We start from the raw sequence: 24,227 nt of genomic DNA, 5'->3' as shown, positions 1-24,227 counted from the left end.
TTTTTTCTTTTTTTTCTTTTTCTTTTTTCTTTTTCTTTTTTCTTTTTTGATTTTTGATTTTTGCACTGTTCTGTTTTGTTCTGCAATTTGTTATTCAAAACCAAGTTGAAAATTTTTGAAAAACTTTAAATTTTCTTTTTCAAATGGCAAAACCGAATTCAGATTTCTGATAAGATGTAAAAATTATTTAAAACATATTTGAGAAAATTCCTTAAATGCGAATATTTTCTACAAAGAAATTCACTTTCATTTCATTTTTTAAGTGCAATATGCAAGAAAAAGTTTGAATATTTTCTTGTTAATAGATAAAGTGTTTCAAAAAAAATTGTTTAAATATAGAGAAAAAAGTGTCTTCTTTCATAAAGAAGGAAACGATTAACCGATAAAAGGTTATGCTATTAAATACAAGTCCACTATTTCTTGTGTTATGTATGGTTAGTTGGAATTGGTTGTTTTTAAAATTTACAAAAAAAAAAAAAAAAAAAAAAAAAAAAGATATTTCCATTTTGAGTATTTCTAAGTAAACTGGCTTACTGTCAAATCAAAGTATTCATGTTTTTATTATTAACACATATTTGCGAAGAAAGAATTGAACAAAAAAAAAAAAGGATTTTCGATTGTTCCGCAACAAAATTTTTCTATAATAATTTTTAAGAATATGTTCATCACAAAAGAATTATTCTTTTTTTATGAAATGAAATTATGGTGCAAAATTCTTGCATTTATGAAAAAATCAAAGATTTGTTCCGAACTTTTTCCACAACCTTATCATGAGAAATCTTTCATTCTCATGTCAAAAACACATCGGAAATATTTCAAAATTGAGAAATTAATTAAATGTGCAGAATGGAACAAAATTCATAAAGCGTAAAATTTCATCCCAAATCTCCACATTAAGGGCTTAAATTATGGAAAATTTCTGATCAAACGATGATCCATTTTATAATTTATTATTTCAGATCATTTTTTCTTTTCTGTAATTTATTCGGTTTATGCTCACTCAATGATCATTAATTATGTGGTTCTACTAGCAAGTTATTATGTATATTGCAATGACGCAATTTATTATGACAGCCAAAAAGTACTTGTTGGAAAACATAAAAATTTTTGTGAATCAATTTTCAATAATAGTGGCGATGAAACTGCGAAAAGCACCTTCCTACATGAATGTGAAAAGTTTGCTTTTAAGTGATATTTGTTGTATTTTGACTTTGAACTGATGATTTCTCATTTTAAAATTCTTAAAATTTTAAATAAAATTAGGATTTATGAAACCAAATGTATGCCAAAATACAACTCTGTTGGCAGCAGCATACAAACGTCGATTTCTGTGCGGAATTCGAGTCTAGAATTGCGATGGCTGAACTTGGAGCCAATTTATGAAAGGTATGTTTGCAAAGTGAATGGATCGTCATTTTTGGCAATCCGATCGAGCCGGTTGTACTCTTCAAACACTTTGATAGGAATTTCATCGCTGCCTTCAACTTCTATTAACGGAATCTATATTTCTCTTTTGAACCTCAGCGTAAATCCAATTTCATCGAATGGATGTGTCGGTGCTCTTGTTGAAACAAACAAAACTCAACTTCAAAATTTTCATCAAAAATCTATTTTCAATTCACAACATTATTCATTTCACGAATCATTTCAAGTTTCCATTTCTGTAAGATGTTGCAAATTTTGTTCATTCGTTGTTGCATCGAGCCCGTTTGTTGGGTGCAAAAGCAGCGTTCATATTAGGTTACAACTTTCATCATTTGCTAACATTTCATCGTATCATTCCCTTCAAGCATCTTCATCTTTAACTAGTTTTTATTATGAAACTGCATGTTTTATGAGTTGCTGCTCATTCTCATCAGTTTGTGATGTGTATGATGGAGGAATCGTTCCCTCTCTCAACAACCCCTTAGCTTCCTTAACTGCATCGAACACCTCGTTTATTGAGTGTTGTCGGACAAGAAACGCTGAATTCATCGGAACTGAAGAGAATAAGTTGACACCAGAAAGACAAAACGAAACAGAAAATGGACAGAATATATTTATTTGGTGCGAATGGCATGAATCGAAGACTACTGGAACAAATAATTCGGTTTCAGATGGAGCTTCTAATGGAGGAGCTATTTTCCTGTGCAATCTTCCGTCGGGATCGCTGACGGTTTCTCATTGCTCTTTCATCGACTGCTCTGCTTATTATGCTGGAGGAGGAATAATGTGTCGTTTAGTTGATTCATTAAATATTGAGAACAACTCATTCAATGCATGTACTGCTCAAAATAATGGTGGTGGGTGCACGTATGCTAATAATATTGCCTCATGTTTTCGGATAAGTGGCTGCGAAATCCAAAAATGTAGTGCAAAAAATTACGGAGGAGGACTTTGCATTGAATATATAAATGATTTGGAGTCAGGATGCATTGAAGCAGAAAAGGGTGAAGGAGGAGAAGCATGCTTGTTCGATTGCTATATTACTTCCTGCAAGCTTTCTGGAACGTGTGGTGGCGGTATGCATTGTCAATATGTCCATTCTGTTTTCGAAATGAGGAGCATTCAGTTTTTTTATTGTTCGGCAGTGTCAGTTGGTGGAGGTGTAAATTTCAGACCTTGGCAGCAGACAGCTCCAATTAACAATCATTATTGTTATTTTATTTTTTTCCATGAATGCAAATGTAGTAATTCCACTCCATATGGTCATGACTTATATTTTTTAGATCAATACAACCACTTTTCGACAGGTAATTTACTCTATGAATCGTTTACAACAAATAACAACGATAAGAGATTGTGCTATGCATATTATTCGAATGGTTTGGTACATCAGCATACAGAAAAAAAGGAATGGTTAAATGAAGGGATGAAGGATCGAACTGTAGGTGTGAATGGTAATGACTCAAACGAGATGTGCGGGGCGAGCAAATTTATTCCATGTTTGACAGTTGGGCATGCTGTTGATGCATGCACGGATAAGCTTATCTCTAAAATCACGGTACTTGGTGGGAGGCATGGGAGCGAAGGGGCAACAATCAGCGTTAGTGAAAAGAAGATCATTATTGTGGGGAAAGGAAGTGAAGTTAGTGTAATTTGGACGAGATCGTTGTCTCCATCTTCAACAACGCTGTTCAGTGTAACGAGCGGACAACTGGATGTGCAACATTTGGGGATCGATCACAACGTAATGAGAAGTCCATCTCCGAGTGTGTTTGTGATGTCGCTGGGGAGCGGATCACTTTCTCTGGAGGATGTGCTGATCTCTTCTCCAGCTTCAGCAGGAAGGAATGTAATTTCAGCATCAGTGTTAATAATACCTTTTTCACAGCTGAGATTGAGTGCTGTTGTGATAAAGAATATGATACTAACTGAGCCTATTTTTTCTGAGCCGTTATCAGCGGAATCAGTATCAGGAGACAAAGTTCTGTCAAATATAACAATTAGAAATGTGAATCGGACAACAGGAGATGGGGTGGTTGTTGAGAAGAATGTGAAGAAAGGAGAGACGTTTGTGGTTTGTAATGCAACTATAGAAGGGTGCGAGTCTTTAAAAGGAGATGGTGGAGGATTATTTCTGCTTGTTGAATTACAAGGAGGAATCAAGATGGAGATGGTAACGTTTACTGAATGTAAAGTTCAACAAGGCAGAAGCGAAGAAGAAGAGAAAAGAATTGGAGGAGGGATATTTGTTGAACTGTCTGATCAAATAGGATCGTTTGTGCTTGAAGGAATGATATTTGAAGGATGCAATGCTTGGAAAGGGAAGAATATGTTTGTTTCGGGATGGGATTTGAGTGAGATTGTGAACAAGGAGCATTTTAAATGGGAGATGAGTTCAGAGGAGTTAGGATCGTTGGATGAGTTGTGTGGATGGGAGAGGAAGACGACAGGAGAGAAGGGATATGTGATTCCACTGGTTGTGTATTTGTGGTCTAATTGGAGTGGAAATGGATTTGTTTCGAAAGAAAATGGAAGAGATTTCAGTGGGTGTGGATACTCTGAAATTCCATGTTCTTCAATAAATTATTTGATATCTCTTCGATTTGCGACACTTAGTGAAAATAAAGCACTCATAATGATTACTGACCCTGTATCACTTTGTTATTCCGAATCATTCTTATCATCTTCATACAACACTCCTGTTGTGTCGATTGAAGGAAAAGAGAAAGGCACGAAAGTGATAATCAGTGATGATGATGAAAATGATTTAAATGACTCAATGATATCATCAAACGTGATTCTTTCATTCGGTAATATATCATTTACTATTCCGGACAGTTTTTTTCATCACTCATCTTTTATTCAGTCTTTTTCATCAGCAGCTAAATTATCGCTTTTTAACTGTATTTTTATATCATCAAATCCTCTTGATGAAACGAAATATTGCATAATTGATGTAATTGATGGTAGTGTCATGTTATGTGATTGTTCAATTGAAAAGTTTGTTTTTTCTAAACCATTTATGAAATTCTCTTCTAGCGTTCAATGTTTGGACTTGGAAGGTTTTAGAATCTCGGATTGCGAGGTATCTGCAAGCAGTATTATTACATTATCAAAGAATTCTTTGAAACAAGGAGTGGATACAGAATTATTAGGTGCATCAGAATCCACAAATGCAATTATTGTGAATGGTTCATCATTTACAAACATATCTCGTATCGATAAAGGAGAAACTTTATTGAGTGTTGACTCTTCAAGCGTTTGCTCGGATTGCGAAATTGAAGATTGCTTAATGGTTCAATGTCAAAGTACAAAAAGTGAAGAAGGAGGAGGGATGAAAATTTGCATAAAGGGTAAAGACAATTTCGTGAAAGTTAGTGGATGCGTATTTGTGATGTGCGAATGTTCTGCTGCAAATGGAAGGGGAGGGGCAATCATGATAGATGCGTGTATGCCTACTGATGAAATGATCGATATTGTGGAATCGCTTGGGTTTATGATGAAAAACATCAAATTTTCTTTGAATGATGCCTTTGTGGGAAGGGACATCTTCGTTAAATGTAATTCAATTGAAAAACAGATTAAGGAAACTCAATTTTTGTTGGATTTTGGGCAAGATTCGCTGTTAACAAACAACTCAATATGTGCAAGTGACATGGTGAAAAAAGAAGATATTGATCTTATACCAATAATCTCATTTTATTATGCAACTCAGATATTTGTAAGAATAAATGGGAGCGATATAAGACAATGTGGTTCACTGTATATTCCATGTAAAAGTATAAGCCATGCAGCGCTTCATATTCAAAAGGGTGAGCTGAGCACAGTGCTTGTTGACGAAGAAGGTGAGATGAGGGAAGAATGCGTGATTGAAGATTCCAGATTGGTACCGCGAAAGTTGAATAAAGTCATAATTCATATTAATGCGGGGATTGAAGCAAGAAGTGAAAGAAGCATTATTACGTTTGTGAATGAATGTGCTGTTGAAAGATGCAGATTTTGTTTTGGATCATTGTTTGAGTTCGGGGGTGAATGTTTTGTGACAGAAAAGTATGGACTGTTAGCAATAAGTGAATGCTCATTTGAGTGTTCTGATGCAACAGTTTTGTTGAACTGTACGTTAATTTTGGTTGAATCTGGGGAACTTAAAATGAACAATTGCTCAGTTATGATGTTGAAAACCTCGCAGGTAATTCTGCACTTATTCGAAAAATCAAAAGGAATTATTTCAGAAACAAACTTGGAAAAAATAGAATCGGAATCAGATGTTGCAATTGTTATGTACAAAGCGAATATTGAAATGAAAGATATTCAGATGAGGAACATTTCAATTTCAAAAGAAAGAAGTATTGCTGAAGTAAGCGAATGCGAAAAGCAAATATCTATTTTTAATTGTTCATTTAATAATTGCTCATCAAAAAAAGAGATAGGATTTATAATGAGTGCGATCAATTGTTTGAATCTGAATGTTATTTCTTGTGAATTTAGTGGAGTGAATGAAGATGAAGGGGGAAAAGCAGATAAAAACGAGAATATCAGAAATAGGATATGTAAATGGAATGGATCAATGGTTGATTTGAAAATGAGTAGAGCAGAAATGACTGATACAACGTTGAAAAACGGAATTAACGGAGGATTGTCAATAAGCGGAGGAAGTGCAAAAATAAGTGCTGGAAATTTCTCAAACAACAATCCAGCGATAGACGGTTACGGATCTGTTCGAAGAAATGTGATTTGCACGGATTTGGCGGAATTAAATGTGATAAGCTTAAAAGGAGGAGATGGAATTCTTCCCGGTTCATCTTTGTGGATGATAAGTGAAGAATGTGTTTTGAAAGGGATTGCATCTGAGAGGGTATTTCCATTCTTCATTCCAGTGTTGGAGAGTGTTGAAACAAGAGAAAAAGGGGAAGAAGTGGAGATTGCGTTCAAAGGAAAACTTCTTCTCCCGTGCAACCTGTCGTTCATGGTTGTGAAACAGATGGGAGAAGAAAAGCAGATCGAAAAGCATAATTTTAAAGAAAGTGGATATGTGTCGGAGACAGCCGCAAAGGGGATTCTTCCAAGGGAGACGATAACCGAGGCAGGAGAAGAGGTAGAAGTGAGTGTATGTATTCTGTTTGGGAATGCCGATCATCCATCATCGACTGATTACTTAATTCTGAAAAACAAAAGTGAAGCTGAGCCAAAAGGAGATGAAAGAATATTTGAAGGAGAGGATAAAATTGAATGGAGTTTGTTTGCATTTTTTGGGTGTATTGTTATTGTTGTGATTCTGTTATTTGTAATTGTGCTGATGGTTGTGCTTTTGCGAAAGAAACTGAGAGAGCCAGAAAAGAAGATCGAAAAAGAGAAATTAGAAAACGAACAGATTATGGAAAATGTAGAAAGAAGAAGTGAAACCAACGAAGAAAGCTTCGAGATGATAGAGTTACCATCAACATTACTTGAAGGGATGACTAATCAAATTCCTTTGTTAATTGATGAAGAAGAAAATCAACCTGAACAACTTGAAACGCCAACAATGAACGATGAAATACTGAATGAAAATGATCTGCCAGATTTGGAATATCCAATGCCATTTTCTGAGAACGATTCATTTTCTGGAGAGCTACAGTTGCATTCATTCAAAGTAATATCAGCAAAGAAGCCATTTCGAGAGAAGGAAAAAACGAATATAAAAACATTGCATTCTACAATTCATTCCCTGCAAGGTGATTTCACATTTGGAACAAGGGCGATGAGTGTTATTGATGGGAAGGAAGTAGTGAAATCAGTTGCAAAACTTTTTCAACATTTGATATCAGTTGGAGACGAAAGGGTGGAAATAATGGCAAAGCAGCTGTGTCCATATACGATCTTTGCTTCGGAAGGAAATTATGAAATATATGTTTTGGCAGAGGAATTGAAGGATAAAAAGCAAAAGGATGAAATGAAGCGATGGCAGGCACCTGAACTGAACAGCGAAAATGAGGAAGAAGAAGAGGAGGAGGAGGGGGAGGGAATTGAAAAGGCAGTTGTTTTCACACTTGGGCTGATTCTTCATGAAACAACAACAGGGGAAGTACCTTTAAGTCAGTGCGATGCGGAAGAAGCACAAGAGATGATGAGGGATGGAGTTCGACCGATAACAGAAGGAATCGAAGAAGAAGATCTGATTGATCTGATAGAGGAGATGTGGGAAGCTGAACCAAAAGAAAGGCCTTTATTATCTGAAGTTATCAATATTTTGATCGAAATAAAGGAGAATCATTCATGACTCAAAGTGCAAATTTACATGGTTTACTCTTTTTAATTGGAGCCAAAAACAAATACGGATATGAAAAAATAAAAAAAACGACATTTCTTTCTAATTATTGTTATTATTATTGGATTAAAAAGAACAAGTTTGCGAATTTTTTTTCATACTTAAGGTATTTTTTTCTCATTAATTCAAACGAGTATTTCAACTTTGTTTTGAATTTTAACTATCTTTCTATTTTTTGTTTATTAGCGAAATTTTAGGAATCCTTCAATTTTTCTCTCTCTTAAACAGATTTTGCTTTTTGGACATGTTTTGGAGCTGACCAATTAAAACTTTTTTTTTTTTTTTTTTTTTTTTTTTTTTTTTTTTTTTTTTTTTTTTTTTGCATATTTTATTGATATTGCCCGGTGTCAGAAACTTTTCTTTCAACTTTTTGCGATAATGTAGTTGCGATGTTTATTTATCTTGACCTTTTCTTTTCAACAATGGCTACAACTTTATACGAGCTTGTATCCAATGAAAAATGAATAGAAATGTTTATTTTGATTTATTTCGTTCACATTATTTATTTTTCCAATATTTTGTTTTATCGAAAGATCATATTATTTTTTTATATTTTTTTTTCGCAATCACCTTCTTGATGGTTTTCTAGAGAATAACTGAAACACTATTTTTGAAATGGTTTTTTTTTTTTCAAATTGATCTTTTTTTAAAGCAACAGTCATTCTCATATGCATTATTATATTAACACATTGTTTGACAACAATAAACAATTGTTTTCAATAAAATGAAAAAAGTGTACTTTTCACATTGCAAACAAAAACGAAATGTTAACGATTAAAGAACTTATTTTTTATTGTTTTAAACATTTTCAATTCAAAAGCAAACCCCCCTATAAAATGAATATTGAAAAAAAACTCATTAAGTGCGAACTGCAAATTTGAGTGTTTATTGAATTTGAATCTGAATTTTGAATCAATTTCATTTGTGGTAAATTATAAGCATTCAGAAAAATGAATAAAGCTTCATTCCAATTTTTCGCTTAAATCATTTATTTTTTTGATATTTCCTTCTTTTTCCATAAAAAATAAAAAATAAATATTAAAAACAAAAAAAGAATAAAACAAAATTAAAATAAAAAATAAAAACAAAACCAGCATTTTTCATCTAAAAAAGTGCTTGTTCTCTGTGTAAAGTTTGTGTTTAAGTTTTTTTAATGTTTTCTTGTTCAACTGGGGAAAAAAGTTGCATCAACAGAAAATGAATTAGAAGGATCAGCCGATGAAAAATCGTCCCATTCAGTTTGGTCAGATATTTCAGTTAATGAAGAAGAAGAAGAGGAAGAAGAGTTAGAAGAATTAGAAGAAGAAGAATTTGAAGAATTAAAATTAACAGAAGAAAATGCAGAAGAGGGAGAAGAAGAAGAAGAAGAAGAATTAGAAGAATTAGAAGAAGAAATTTCCACCAATCTAACTTCTGTATCAGTTGCTTGATGCGTCACAGGCAAAGAGCTTCCAAACATTTCTGTGAAAGGAGAAAGAGCAATGTTGCTTGGCATCTCAAACGAAGCAGACGAAAATTCGTCCCATTCGTCTTCATTATCATCATTATTATCATCATCATTAACTTCTTCTTTTTCCTCTTTTGCTTTTTCTTCTTCTTCTTTTCCTTCTTCTTCTTCATTTTCTTCTTCTTTCGCTTCTTTTTTCGCTTCTTTCTCTTTTATCTTTTCTTCTTCTTTCTCGATATCCTTTATTTCTTTCTTTATTTCTTTTTGTTCCTCTTCTTTTGCTCTTTTTCCTTTAACTTTTTCTTCTTCTTCTTCTTCTTCTTCTTCTTCTTCTTCTTCTTCTTTTCCTTTTCTTTCTCTATCTTCTGGAGTTATAAAATCTGAAGAAGAAGAAGAAAAATTCGAAGAATTCGAAGGAGAGGAGGAGGAGGAGGAGGAGGAGGAAGAAGAAGAAGAAGAAAAATTAGAAGAAGAAGAAGAAGAAGAATCAGTAACATTTAATTCTTTCTCTTTATCCATTTGTTCTTTCTGTATTTTGTGTATTTTCTGCTGAGACTTCCTCATTTTGTGCTCTTTTTTGTGTTTTTTCTCAGATTTGCTGGTTTGAAAGGGAATTTCGTGTGGTTTTGAGGAGGAGGAGGAGGAAGAAGAAGAAAAGGAAGAGGAAGAAGAGGAGAAAAAAGAAGGAGAAGAAGAAGAAGAAGAAGAAGAGGAAGAAGAGGAAGAAGAGGAAGAATTTTGAGCTGAAGAAGAAGATGATGATGATGATTGTGGCGGTGAAATGTGTTTATTTGATTGAATTTCAGTGAGTGTGTTATCTTTTTGTGGAGATGAAATGGATGGAGAAGAAGATGTTGAAGAGGAAGGAGGAGAAGAAGAAGAAGAAAAATTTGACTTTAAAGAAGAAGGAGAAGGAGAAGGAGGAGAAGGAGGAGAAGGAGAAGAAGATGATGACGAGGAAGGAAAAGAAGAAAAGGTGTAAGTAGGAAAAAATGAAGGTGAAGAAGAAGAAGGTGAAGAAGAAGAAGATAATGAAGAGGAGGAGGAGGAAGAAGAAGAAGGTGAAGAAGAAGGGGTTGCTGATGATTGAGCAGATGAGGAGAAAAAGGATGTTGATGGAACAGACTTTGAAGGCTGACCCTGTGCAGCCTGATTTGAAAAGAAGGAAACAAAATTAAATAAAAATAAAAATAAAAATAAAAATAAAAATAAAAATAAAAATAAAAATAAAAATAAATAAATAAATAAATAAATAAATAAATAAATAGAAAAAAAAAATGAAAAATGAAAAATGAAAAAGGGAAAAGAAAAAAGGAAAACCAATTCATTTTCACAAGCAAAACCACTATACACTCAAACCTCTTTCGCTTTCCTCATCTTTTTCTCTTCTTTCAGCCACAAAACGTATTTCGGTGTGACAGTCGGTGGAAGAGGATCAGAAGGCATCTGAAAGTTCAATTGAGTTTTGTATGAAATTTTTGCATATTTATAAAATTCATTCATAATTCATTTCATATTCAAGCACAAATACATGGGGGGAGATAAATAGATAAATTAAATTAAATAAAATTAAATAAAATACAATGAAAAAAATTAAATAAATATATAAAGTTAAAGAAAATATTTGATAAAACTAGCAAATATTACTAAATAAAAGGAAGAAAATGTGAAAAAGAAATCTCAATTGTATTCAATCAACTTCATTTCAAACAATATTAATCTTTCCCTTTCTTTCCCTTTCTCTTTCTTTCTTTCTCTTTCTTTCTCCTTCCTCCCCTCTCCACACCTCCACCCCCTCCGGCCACTTCTGCCTCGTAATCGCACACAGCCGCTTCATCACCTGCAGCGCGCTTGGCCGACTGGCAGGACTCGGCTCAAGCATCCCATCAATCAGCGCCATCGTCATCGGAGAAACCATCATCCGCGGAATTTTCCCTTCCTTCCTCCGCTCCGCCTCCTTCCGCAGCCACTCCACACTGCTGGGGTACTCGTATGTGTGGTTCAGAATCGCTAATTCTCCGCTCTTCTCAAAGGGAGTTTCTCCGAAGCACATCCGGTACAGCAAACAGCCCAGCGCCCAGATGTCTGCTTTAACGCCCACCTCTTCTTTCCTCAGAAGATCAACCATCTCCGGCGCGCGGTACTGCGGCGTCGTGCATTTTTGGATCCGGTCGTGCAGCGCATTGCGCTCAAGCGAAGAAAGAGCGAAAACGTCATACTGGAAAGTTGTGCAGCTGCCAAAGTCCCCAATTTTGTACATCCCATCAGTTGAGTGGAAAATATTCTCAACTTTGATATCTCGATGCACTATAGGTGGCTTGCAAGAATGAAGATAAATAATTCCACTTAATATTTGATAAAATATTTTTAGAATCCCGTCTTCTGTTAAAAGAAGAGGATTGGAATCTGCTTCCAGCTCACCATATAATGTAGTTGGACAATATTCGATGAGCAAAAGATAATCTTTGCCTAATTTTGGATCATCCATGATTTGCGAGTGAATGAGATTTACAATATTTGGATGAGATAATTTATTCTAGTTATATGTTAAAATTTAATGCTGAATTGCAAGCAACAGGTGATAAATTTTAAAGGAAAAGTGCAAAACCATGATATCAATCTCATTTTCGCTTATTTTTGCTGTTTCATTCGTTGATGCATGTATTCTCTTCAAGGCATATAGTTGACCTGATGGAATGAGAATTAAAAGATAAAAATATGGATCTTCAAAAAATTGCTTTTCAATACCATTTTGCACATTCTTAACCATATAAACATATGAAAAGCCTCCTATACAAAAAAGTTCTTGAAGTAAAAAGATATGTTCAAAATACCTTCCCCAAGTTTTTTCTGGACTTGCAAGTGATATGGACCAATTTTAACTGATCCTCCTGTAGTCAAATGTAAAGCGCTTGTCAATTTGTTTAATAAATCAGACAAGCCCATCTATTAGTCCAGAAATTCACTTCTATTGATCCGTTCCTGCCCACAATAGTATCTCAATATGTTCAAAGCCTTTTTAATAGAAAATCGTAATACTTGAATTATAATAATAACATTGAAAAAGTTTAACGAAAATTTATGAAGAAAGTCTAATTAGAGAAAAAAAGTAAGGGTACATCATTTTGAAAGTGTTAAGTCAACTTCACCTCAAATTTTCGAGTGCAAAATTTTATAAAGAATATCTTTAAATGATGGTTTTCAATCATTTGAGTACTCACCCGATATAATTTTATTTATTTTTGACATGAAAATCATGTCATTTTATTTTTTGTTTATGATGGTTTTGCACAGGAATTGAGTCCCACCACAACGCAGCAGTTTACTGGTCAAAGTCCAACGTATTGTCAACCAATAACATGTGCAAATTTAGTGCAAAGTTCCCCAAGAGAGCGCAATGAATCCATTTATATGATGAGTTCTGATGTTGAACATATGACTCCATGTCGTGATGTTTCTATTGCTCATTCGCTCAAAGATTCCGGAAATGAATGCCCTGACCAACAAACAATGTCTACGAGAAGTTTATATTTTACGGGCGGTGAAACACCAAATTTGTTTGAAACATCTATGATTGCACGAAATTCTTTAAGTCCATCTGGATTTTGCGGAGGATCTGGATCTCAGCTTGAAACTCCCCTTTCATTTGGATTTCAAAAAGAATCATTTCAGGAAACTGATGATATTGCCAGCACTCAAAAGTACCCAATCGAAGATAATCATTCTCAACTGAGAACTGGAACGAATTTTGCGTTTGACACTCCTTCAAAAACTTGTTCTACGATAGAAGCGTCTCCATTTTCAGTATCGAAGAGTGGTTATTTATTATTTTCTCCATCTCTCACTTTTACATCGACTCAACCAATTCATTCGTTGGCTCAAACGCCTGATTCCTCAAGGACAAACAGTATAAGAGGAAAAGAACTTTCTCTTGATGCATTCACAACAGATGAACAGTCTCCATTTGGAAATTCAGCATCTTGGCAAACACCAAAATTAAAAAGAAATTCGAATTTCTTTGATCAACTGTTGAAAACAAAATCTCCCGAAAATCTTAGAGGCACATCTTTTGAAAATGTAACTAGTCTAGAAAACTGGAAAAACAATGGTTCTCTTTCGGTGATCTCGACCAATACCGAAGATTTCAATTTTGATTCTTCAAGCGTTTTTGATGCTGAGAAAGTGCCTTTAGAAAAAGGACTTCAGGCCAAAAACAATCCATTCTCCAAATTCGATAGCAAAAAGCATTCAGATTTACTCTTAGGTCAGGAAATTGAAGATGAAAGCGATGCTTCAACGGAAGCATTGGTAGACGATGAGATTTCGGAACAATCTTCGTTTCGCAAGGGTGAATCTGAGCTTTCAGGAAGACTGCCCAGCTCACTGAAAGAAAGAAGGTCAGAAAAGATAACCTGGAGAAGTTATCTGACAGGTGCAGGAAAGACCTACTCAAGCGTGTCATCTGTCAGCACGCCACGGAGCAGTGTTAGCAATGTTTGCAGTGTTAGCAGCGTTGGCAGCATCAGCAGCACACCTGGCAATGATCATCTTGCGTACTCACCCAATTGTTTATCCATCGGAGCCCCCAACACTACCTCGTGCAGCACTAAGCAGCCATTTTCTTCGCGTTGCGGCTTGCCCTCTGTCTCCCCTGGCTGTTCCAGTGTGCAGCCTTTAGTTCAGCCGTTGCTTCAGCCGTGCGACGAGAAAGAGCAGGAGCTGAAAAGCGAGCTCAACGAAGACATCAGCGTGCGTATGTCTTCGGGAAAAGTGCGAGTGAGAGAATATATGGTTGATTCGTCGTTTGCCAGCGATGTTGACGACTTAGAGGATGATGATGATGATGAATTTTCAGCAGAGTCTTCGTCTTTTGCCGGAACACTCAGCCAACCATTCTGCCCTCTTTTGGCCACTCCAGCCAAATCGTCGCGTCGAGAACGCACAAAATACATAAAAAATGAAGATTACGATGGCAACGACTCATCATCAGCCTCTTCGTGTATGTCACACTTTGAGCATTGCAAAAGGGAAAGAACGGACATTGCAGCGCCGCGGGGAAAGCTGGGAAATGGCGAAGCGGATGCTCAGAAGGGGAAGAAGAATGCAAACAGCAAAGTCGGAAGAAATCAGAAAAATCGAAAGAGCCAAGGCGAGAAAGAGGGCAACGAATCGATAAGACAGAAACGGCGTGCGCTGGTGAAATCTTTGGCTGCATCGTCGCCTTTGAGAATTCTTGATCGTTATGCACACCCCGAAGGCTCTCCACGGAAAATCAAGCAAAAAAGAAGTTCATTGCAGGGAACGCAGGATTCAAGGCTGAAGAAGCATGCGGAGAAGAAACAAAAAGGTCTAAAGGAGAAGGACGAATGGAGTGAAAATGAAAAAGATGAAAAAGATGATGAAGAAGAGGAAGAAGAGGAAGAAGAGGAAGAGGAAGATTTGAACGACAGTGATTACATTGCATCGTCTAAGCCATCTCGAAGGTGCAACACAAAAGTTGCGTCAAACAAGAAGGGACAACAGAATGGAAGTAAAGGAGCAGGACAAAGGAAAGCAATAATGCAAGATAAATCAGCCAATAACTATGTGAAAGCGAACAAGGGAGCGAATAACGGGAGAAGGAGATTGGGGGTGAAAAGGAATGAGAAAGAAGGCGAAACGGCTGCTGATCCATTGAATGCTCAACCAAATCGATATAAATACAGTTTGCAGGAATTGTATGGAAATACAAATGTTACAAAAGATAGCACAAAAATGAAGAAAAACCGAAGAATGAAGGAGGATTATCAGATGGAAGATACGTTTGTCGACTTTGCTGAGAGCGGTTTTGAGTCAAAAGACGATTTCGTAACAGGACTTGAAGAAGGCGATGTTGAATTCGAAGAAGAAGAAGAAGAAGAGTCCAATGACAACTATGAAGAAGATGATGAAGGGGAAGATGAAGAAGGGGAAGAGGACGATGGAGACGAAGACTACGGAACCAGGAAAAGAAGCGGGAAGAAGAACAGGCGCAATGGCCGTCGGAGCTTGTTTTCAAGCAAAAGACAAAGAAAACTAGCTAATCGGAACAGAATCGCAGCAAATAATGCAATAACAGCAACATCAACATTATCATCATCATCATTGGCAGCTTCAGCTGTTGACACGCCCGATGGAGCTACGCCAATTCAAACCAGTTCAGCAAACACAGCAAACAATCGAACTGTTGGCAGAAGAAGAAGAATGAAGCAAACACAGAAAATGCGAAATGCTGCTATCCTTTACGAGCCAGACCTGCCTCATCCTCCTCTGCCAGAGGCAAATAAGGAGAAACCCAAAAACAACGCTTCTTATTCAAATTCAGCTGGTTTGTTTTCCCCGTTTCCTTTCGGCGCGCCTTGCCAGGCAAACCTCACAAACTCCACAAACAGCTGTGGCCTCTTCACACCCGGCAGCGCTTTTGCGTCGAATGCGAATTTGAATGCGAATTTGAATGTAAATTTAAATATGAGTGCGAACGGAACGCCGATCAACCACACGCCGCTGAAGGAGAATTCTTCTTTGGTGTTTTCTGCAAACAGCTCACTTACCCCTGCTAATCGCACTCCTGTCCGAAGCATCGGAAACTGCTTCAAATTCAACAGCTCAGGAGAAGAAGCCAAAGAAAATGTTAGCCCAACGTCTGAAAACATAAACCGCTCTTTCGGAAAAGCTGCAATTTCTGTTTTTACTCAGGCGCAGGCGTTGAATCTTCCAGTCAGAAGCATTTCAATGCCAGTTACTCTTCCCTCTGATATGTCTTGCGTTGCTACTCCTTGTTCTTGTTCTTGTTCTTCTTCTTCTATCAATCCAAGCATGCAAAACCCTGTTTTTCAGGAACCTTCTGCCTCTTCATCGTCATCTGCCTTTATTCATTTGGATGGCATAAGCACTCCTTTGAACTCTCTTCTTTTCTCTTCTTTAAATCGGAAAAAACCTGATTCTTCCTTCCAAAACACTCAACCTCCGCTTCAGATGCAGCCTGGAATCCCTTTTCCTCATCAGATAACTTCTTCTTCTTCTTCTTCTTCTTCCTCTTCCTCTTCCTCTTCCTCTTCCTCTTCTTCTTTTTCTAATATATCTTCAATAACCCCAACATTTGTCTCTTCTCCAAAAGCAACTTCTTCTTCTTCTTCAGCTGCTGCTGCTCCTCCGCCTTTTTGCCCTGTGCTGGCAACAAGCGCTTTGATGAAGAGCCAAGCAGCTCAACTCAATCAAATGCCTCAAAATCAACTGCAAAAAGTTCCTTCTCTTCAGCCTCAGCCTCAAACACAGCCTCAGGCTCAGCTTCAGCCTGCTTTAAACTCCTTCTTTCCCTCGTTCGATTCTATTCCGCCTTCGAATAATCCTCTTATTCCAAACCAATCCTTCTCATCTTCCTCCTTTTCCTCTTCTTCCTCCTCTTCCTCCTCTTCCTCCAACGACGACAACAACAACAATATCAGCAAAAACAATAACAATAGTAACAGCAACAGCAACGAAGTGCTTCATCATCCTCCTCTCATTTCTCATTCGAATCCCTCCAGCGCAGTCAAGCGCTGGAACTCCCTCCCTGTCCCAAATGCTTCTCGTCATTTGAATCCTCTTCCTTTGAATCCTCTTCCTATGTTCCTCCATTCAGCAGCGAATACTCCGGTGGAACAGACTGTCCAGCAGGACATGCTCAAAAGAGAGGAGGATGAGGTTGAAGCGAATGAAACGAATGGAGTGAATGGAGTGAATGGAATGAGTAAATCAGCCGAAGCAGCTGTGGAAGCGTTCGGTTTGATGGCTGGCTGTTCAAATGCGCTGGCTCCGACTTCTTCTGCAAGGTCGGTGGCTGCAAAGAGAGAAGAAGCTGAGTTGGACACAATGGCTTATTCAACTTCTTCTTCTTCTTATTCTTATTCATTAATAGATTTGAAAGAAGTTCAAACTCCTTCAAAATTGACTGGAGAAGCGGGAAAGAAGGAAGGAAAGAGCGAAGATGAGAGCGATTGGACATTGCTTTTAGCTGCTGATGCGAAAAGGAAAGAAGAAGAAGAAGAAGCAAAAATGACTCAACAGGAATTAGCACAGAAAGCTTCGGAAGACAGACAAAATGCAAATGATTTATTGTATATCTCAAAAGATAAACAACAAGAAAAGAAAGAGAAAGGAGAAGAAGGAGAAGGAGAAGCAAAGTCGAATGAAAAATTTTCTTCTATTACCCAATCAAATGGAACAGATTTTGCGGACCAAATTCCTGAGCCATTGGGAGCTCACACTGTTATTGCTTCTGTTTCTTCTTCTTCTTCTTCCCTTTCCAATTCCCCTTCTTCTTCTTCCCCTTCTTCTGCTTCTTCTTCATTGCCTTTATCTTCAAATTCAGTTTCACCTTCATATTCAATGCCAGTTCAAATTCAGCCCTTCAATCAAAATTCTTCAGCCCTGTGTAGTTTAACTGCCTCAGCCCCAACATCGTTCAGCACGCTTTCTCCTTCTTTCTCTGCTCCTCTTCTTTCTTCTTCTTCTTCTTCTTCCTCTTCTTCTTCTTCTTCTTCTTCTTATTCCTATTCCTATTCCGCGCCTTCATCTTTCCTTTCCTTGCACTCCTCCGAGCAATCCATCGCACGCCCAAGAAGAACCCGCTATATTCCCTTATCCAAAGCCCGCTATTCGATCCCTGTGCCTCTTCGCAGCCAGTTCTTGCCTCTGTTCGCCGTCGGCCCCACATTCACATACGGGATGATGTCTTCGTATTCTGCCGAGCACACCACGATGCTCAACACGAAATACCGCTCCGCCAGCTCGGGGAAAATGACTCCTAGGGCAATCGCATTGACACACCTGGGCAAGCTGAACGAAAGGACGGTGCCGCTGCTGTTCGCTGTCCCGTCCACAATGCGCGTTTCTTTCAGCAGCCCCACCGAAATCGTCGAAGAAGTCGCTCCACCTGAAGAAGAGAGCGAAGCCGCTGGAGGCTGTGCTTTGGCTTATCCTTCATTGGCTTCTATGTCTTTGTGCATGTCCAAGCAGCCTTTGAATGACGAGCGGAAAATCTGCACGCCGCTGCGCTTTCGCGAGGAAGACCTGTGCCACAAGCGCGGCAGCACCGCAGACGACTTCGCCGTCTTCTCCTTCTTCAACATCCACCAGGGCGCCCATTCACACAGCACCGAAGCCATCGACACGTCTGCGTACGACTCGAAACTGGCAGCGAGCGAAGAGAAGCAGCAGCAGCAAAAGAGCCAGAAACCGAACAAGAATCAGAATGGCAGCGCGAAAAGGAGCAAGAAGCGCTCTCCCAATTCGTCTCTTTCGCAGAACTCGTTGGAGCTGAGTGAAGATTCTCAGGTGTGGAATATGAACAGCTGCGGAGCAGAAGGCTCGCCAAACACTCTAAACACTCTAAGCACTCCAGGCAATTCAGAAAATTCAGAAAATTCCCCATCTCCTCTTCTTCTCAATCAAAGAATTGAGCCGACACTTGCTGACTGCTTCTCAAGCGGTTCTGCGTCGAACTATCTGCAAAGCCTGCAGGGTATCCATACGCCCAACAGCCTCTCCTCTGCGCCCAGTTCGAGCGAGCTTCAGAGAGAAGAGCTGGCGAATCTGACGCCGTACGAGATGGACTCTGATTACAAGGAGGACTCCCCCGAACAGCCGATTTTCGGGTTCCCGCCATCTCCCACACGCAATGCAACACCCGCGATGATGGCATTCACTTCAAGTCCTTCCAGTTATGCTGATGCTTCTGGATTTGGCTCTGGCTCTGCTTCTGCTTATTCCGCTTCTTCAGCCTCCCTCTCCTTCAACAGCGACTGCACAAAACGGACAAAGCACTCCGGACACAAAAGCGCCAAATTCGCGTCGAATGTGCCGAACCCGAACGAAAACAGCACCACTTCCCTGATGTTCTGCCCAGAGCTGCTGAATCCGCTGCTTGTGCACTCCACCCGGCAGATCCTGCAGTCGGGCAAAGTCGCCCTCGACCTCCACAGCTACGTGCACAGCAGGCAGTACAGCCGCCGCAGCGTCACGTCGCACACAGACGACTTACCGTTCCCTTCGAAACTGCACGATTTTGCATATGCCATCGACTTGACAACTGTTCCAAGCCAGTTCTCTGCTTCTGGTTCCTCTGCCAACCTCAGCACTGCCAGCGGCTCCGGCAACATGAGCGAAGTTCGAGCAGTTCCCGTTTCAAACATGCCAAACGACATCTACTCGCTGCACATGCTGTACTGGCGCCTCATTCTCTCTCTGCCTCAAAAGCGAATGCTGCGCGTCATCCCTTTCACAGACGTGGTGGCAGCGCTGGGCGAGACGACGGCGTGGGAGCTGTACCGCACAAACGCCCTGGTGTGGCGGTTGTCTGGCGACTTGAAGCGGATGAAGAGGGTTTCGGGTGATGATCTGTTTGTGAGGAGCGACGAGGAGCTGAAGGAGGAGGCGGAGAAAGCGGAGAGAGAAAAATTAAAGGATTGTGGGGAGAGTAAGAGAATGGAGGCGGATGAGAAGGAAAAAGACACTCAGATTGAAGATTGCGAAGAGGAAGAGGAAGAAGAGGAAGACGAGACCGAACGCAGGTTCAGTCCCAAAGCGATGGACAAGCGCTTCCAAACGCTTTTCGAAGAAGTCGCGAAACTTCCTGGTTCCTCTGAAACGCTTCGGCAGATCCGCATTTTGCGTGCGCTGACCTCTCAAATCAGCAGCCTGGAGACTGTTTATGAGGGAGGGTACACAGAAACCTGGACAGAGTGGTCGAACGGGCTGATGAGCTCGCTCATTGCGCAGGCAGACAAAATCCACAGGGAGCAAGAAAAGAACAGAGAACGCTGCCTTTCTGAGGCCGAGCAGTTATTTGGTGGCGCTCTGAAAGGCGGGACGGAAACGCAGGCAGCTTCGACAGAGGCGAGCGACCTGCTTTCGGAAGACGTCTTGTTCAGCTCTGCTGGCGCGTTCCATTCGGCTCCGTTTGCCTCGTTTGGGGAAGGGGCGATGGAGCAGCCGCAGTCGTTGCTCGATGCAAGCTTCTCTGAAGCAACAATGGACGTGGTTGAAGCTGATGCTGATCCTGATGCTAATGCTAATGTTAATGCTAATTCTGCTTCTGCTTCTGCTTCTGCTTCTGCTTCATCGACACCGCAGTCAGCTTCTCTGACAGCGTCGGCATTTGAGCAGTCACTTCACCGTAGCAGTGCTGGGGCGCTAGGCGCTTCAGCTCCATTTCATGTAGATTCTTCGCTATGTAATTCTTCATCTCGTTCTTCTTCATCGTCTGCTTCATTATCTTCATCATCATCATCATCTTCTTCTTCTTCTTCTTCTTCAAGTTATTTAAGTTCTTCGCTAACTCTTTCGGATTATTGTGATATCTTTCCCCCTCCGATCCCTGTTCCAGTAAGCGTCTCGTCAATTTTCGGTTTTTCTGCAGAAGAATTCACTTCCGCCCCGAAAGTCGACGCAATCAACGCAGAAATGCCTTCTCCTTCATCGGCGTTGTCTTCTTCATCGTCGCCTTCTTCTTGTTCTTCTTCTTGTTCTTCTTCTTGTTCTTCTTCTTGTTCTTCCTCTTCTTCTTCTCATTCGAACTGTTCGCTTGCAAAACGCAATCAGCACGCGACAAGATACTCCACCCTGTTTCCTTCGACTTTGCCTTCGACAACATCCTTCCTTCAAAACAGTTACATTTCTTCTTCGGCTTCACCTCTTTCTTCTCTTTCTTCTTCTTCTTCAATGTTTGTGAAGTCTTCATTTGCGTATGCTTCTTCTTCGTCCTCTCTCTCCCAAAACTCACAGCTCGAGCAAACCGTCACATATGACACATTTCCTTCTTCATACACCCCGTTCTCCTCAAACCCAGCAGCCACCCCCTCCGCCGCTCCGAACTTTGACGCTTCTTCTCTTTCCTTCGAGCAGACTGAGAGCCTCTCAGCCATCTTCCCCTCAAACACAGGCATCGACCAGATAACCTCTGCACTGCCGATGAAAATGCCTTTGCACTCAAGTACTTTTGACCTGCCTCCGTTTGCAGCTAACCCGGTACCGCAGCCATATGCCTATATGTATCCTTCGTTTGTGTCTTCGCCGTCGGCAATTTCTTCTTCTTTGTGTTTTAATGCGTCTTCTGCTGTTGCTTCTTCTTCTTCTTCTTCTTTTTCTCCTTCTTCTTTGTGCTCGTTTTCTTCTTCTGCTTCTGCTTCTTCTTCAGTTTTTGCAGCGTCGCCATCACAAGTGCCTGCTTTTTCACCTGCGCCTCTTTCTTCCGCTCCTTCAACTTCTTCTTCTTCTTCTTCTTCTTTGATTTCTTCCTCTGCCTCTTCTTCTTCCTCTTCTTCTTCTTCTGCAACTGTATCTTCCTCTTCTTTAGCCCAATCATCAACATCACAATCCTCTTCTTCCTCTATCTCTTCCTCCTCCATTTCTTCCTCCTCTTCACCTTCTTCCCCATCCTCCTCAGACGCCCTCGTCTTTCCCGAGCCCACTTGCGAAATGCGCGAAATGCTTCCGTTTTTCCTCATGCCCCCGCTGATCATCCACCCGGCCGTGTGTCCGCCAGTGCCCTCGAAGTACCACCCGCAGGAGGTGACTGATCTGATGAAGCTGTACTACGAGTGCCGCAAGCACCACGAGCAGATGAAGCAGGCTTTCGGCATACACGGCGCCACCAGCGCTGTCCCTCCGAATGTCCTTGTGCAGATCCAGCTCCAGCTCCAGGTGGCGCTCCTCAGCCCGTTCAAGGATGGGGAAGGAGAAGGAGAAGGGGAAGGGGAAGGGGAATGGGGGCGGAACGCAGGAGAAAGGCTTGTGTTGGCGGGAAGAGCGAATTCGCTGGAGGGCATGAGGTGTGCGAAGGAGTTGGGCAGCATCGTTGCGAGGGCGAATGAAGTGGGCACGTTCAACGACAAGCAATTCTACGACAGCATAGCTGATATTGTAGCCTTTCTGCTTATGCAGCCGGCTGAAACGAAGCAGAAAAACGGGAAAAAAGCAGAGGCGAAGGGGAGTCCGAAGGACGACGGGAAGACGCGGGCGTATCTGGACGACGATGAGAAAGTGTTGCTGTCGTGTGCGCTGCGTCTTCCGCATCGGTCGATGATGAACTGGATTGGGCTGTACCGGAACCGGCAGAAGGGGAGCGGCCGAGAAGGGAGAGGAAAGCGGAGTGCGAACGAGATGGTGAGGAGCGAGTTTGGGGGTAGGTTTGAGTGGGTGGACGAGAGCGGGAAATATGTGAGGGCAACGATTGGGAAGGCGGGCTGTGAGCAGGGAGAAGAGGCGCTGCTGAAGAAAGAAGCGAAGGGCAGAGGGAATGGGGAAAGCGGAGCAAGGGAGGGATATTTGGTTGGTGGGCAGGTGAAGGAAGTAGCGGAAAGGAGAAAGTATTGCAGAAAGGAAAAGCAAAAGCCAAAAATTATGAATTTTGGCATTAACTCGACTTCTTAAAAATTGCTGGGGTGGAAAAATAAGAGAAAAATATGTGGCAATTAGAAATAAACGAGCATATGAGTTTGAGGGATCTTTTCTGAAGGATTGTTGTGTTATTTTGTATTATGTTATTGATTGTTCTTTATGGATTACTTTATTTTTTTTTTTAAAAAAAGTCATGTTTTTATTCTTGAATATACTCTTGAATATGTCATGTTTTATAAAAATGTTACGTTTTATTATTTTATACTATTTATTCGCGGATTATATCTTCTTGAATGATTGACTTTGTAGATTGGATTTGCAACTCAATGATTGTGTAGAAAGGAAATGCTTTTCATCAGTTGAAATCTTTTATTTTTTATCTTTTTTTTTTTCGGGAGTAATTATAACTTTTTGTATGTGTATTGATTGAACTTTTAATAATACAGTGAAGTTCGGTTATAATCACAAAAAATTGTGCAAAATCGAATGTGATTATAACCGAACTTCACTGTATTTATTATTTGATTTTTTAAATCTTCTTCACTAGAAATATGTATTATTTCTAATGGATTTGCTTTTTTTTTTTTTTATTTGAAAAAATGATATCTTCACATCACTTAGGATTTTTATACAGATTACCCAATAAATGAAATATTTATATCTGATTTATCCTCGTACAACTTACAAAAATAATTCAATTTCTAATTTTTTGTCTGCAAATTTTTTTTCAAGACTTGGCTGACTGTTTTTTGAAATCTGGATTTCAATAAAATTTTTATCAAAAGTTTCACTCAATAGAAATGAAATACAATCGATAAAAAAGAATAAGATTCACATTTATTGATAGTTTGAAAGAAACAAACAAACTCAATAAATTTATTGATAATTAACATTACACTTTTTTCTATAGGTTTCTTTTGAAAAAGTATTATGACATGAAAATCTTATTGATTGTTCAAAAAATGTCAGATATCGAACAAAAATATTGACAAGATTGTTTTCTCGATTAATTCTTGAGGAATTATTCTGATAATTTTCCTTGAAATAAACCTTTTCTTTACAAAATGATTTTGTATGCGAAAGTTTCATTTTCGTATCGGCTGTAATAAAAAAAAAATAGAATTTGAAAATTAGTGGAATCTTTTAGTCTCATTATTCCAAGTTTTCTATTATGATTATTTTTTATTTTCGTGAAATATTCAGCCGATGCGAAAATGAAACTTTCGCATACAAAATCATTTTGTAAAGAAAATGTTTATTTCAAGGAAAATTATCAGAATAATTCCTCAAGAATTAATCGAGAAAACAATCTTGTCAGTATTTTTGTTCGATGTCTGGTATATTTTGAACAATCTGTACATTCTTTAATTTTTCTCAATTTATAATTTTTCTGTTTTCATTTATTATTTGGGTGATAATTTTTAATATCATATTTTTTCTGTCAAAATTTTCTTATCGAAAATTTGTGTTGTGTTTTTGTTTGTGAACATCGAAAAGTGATCTCACATTCCACTAATAATTTTCAAGAATGCATTTCAAACGTTTGATTTTGTCACAAATTCCATTAAAAAAAACAGCAAATAAAAATTTTCTAGTAATGTTCAAAAGAAAATTTGAAATTCAACACTCCCAAAAAAGTTATGATTTCATATG

General features: G+C 39.0%; 3 protein-coding genes across 3 annotated transcripts; 2 read left to right on the top strand and 1 right to left on the bottom strand.

Annotated features, from left to right (window-relative positions):
- Positions 1-946: 946 nt before the first annotated feature.
- On the top strand, positions 947-7,684 carry MONOS_9230 (uncharacterized protein; the record flags this gene model as incomplete). Its single annotated transcript, XM_067879710.1, has 5 exons — positions 947-1,176; positions 1,264-4,262; positions 4,560-4,917; positions 5,206-5,388; positions 5,914-7,684. The coding sequence occupies exons 1-5, from the start codon at positions 1,004-1,006 to the stop codon at positions 7,682-7,684; spliced, it is 5,484 nt and encodes a 1,827-aa protein (XP_067718846.1). The 5' UTR covers positions 947-1,003.
- Positions 7,685-8,605: 921 nt separating this feature from the next.
- On the bottom strand, positions 8,606-12,162 carry MONOS_9231 (putative Serine/threonine-protein kinase ppk30). The gene is made up of 6 exons (XM_067879711.1): positions 12,014-12,162; positions 11,928-11,969; positions 11,788-11,867; positions 10,966-11,715; positions 10,539-10,625; positions 8,606-10,328 (listed from the first exon to the last, which is right to left on the bottom strand). Exons 1-6 carry the CDS (start codon positions 12,123-12,125, stop codon positions 8,898-8,900), a joined length of 2,502 nt encoding a protein of 833 aa, XP_067718845.1. The 5' UTR covers positions 12,126-12,162; the 3' UTR covers positions 8,606-8,897.
- Positions 12,163-12,296: 134 nt separating this feature from the next.
- MONOS_9232 (uncharacterized protein) lies at positions 12,297-22,607 on the top strand (the record flags this gene model as incomplete). Its single annotated transcript, XM_067879712.1, has 2 exons — positions 12,297-12,376; positions 12,474-22,607. Exons 1-2 carry the CDS (start codon positions 12,371-12,373, stop codon positions 22,605-22,607), a joined length of 10,140 nt encoding a protein of 3,379 aa, XP_067718844.1. The 5' UTR covers positions 12,297-12,370.
- Between the last annotated feature and the right edge of the window lie 1,620 nt (positions 22,608-24,227).

The sequence above is a fragment of the Monocercomonoides exilis genome, assembly GCF_001643675.1.
Source record: "Monocercomonoides exilis strain PA203 chromosome Unknown scaffold70-226867, whole genome shotgun sequence".
Taxonomy (NCBI): domain Eukaryota; phylum Preaxostyla; order Oxymonadida; family Polymastigidae; genus Monocercomonoides; species Monocercomonoides exilis.
This window is presented reverse-complemented; position numbering and strand designations above follow the sequence as displayed.

Excerpts from the sequence above, each read along its gene's own strand:
- MONOS_9231 (XM_067879711.1), bottom strand. The coding sequence starts at position 12,125 with ATGGGCTTGTCTGATTTATTAAACAAATTGACAAGCGCTTTACATTTG. Across the intron at positions 11,716-11,787 it reads AAAATGAGATTGATATCATG|AATAAATTATCTCATCCAAA; the intron begins GTTTTGCACTTT and ends ACATATAACTAG. Across the intron at positions 10,626-10,965 it reads AGTGGCCGGAGGGGGTGGAG|ATGCCTTCTGATCCTCTTCC; the intron begins GTGTGGAGAGGG and ends TTGAACTTTCAG.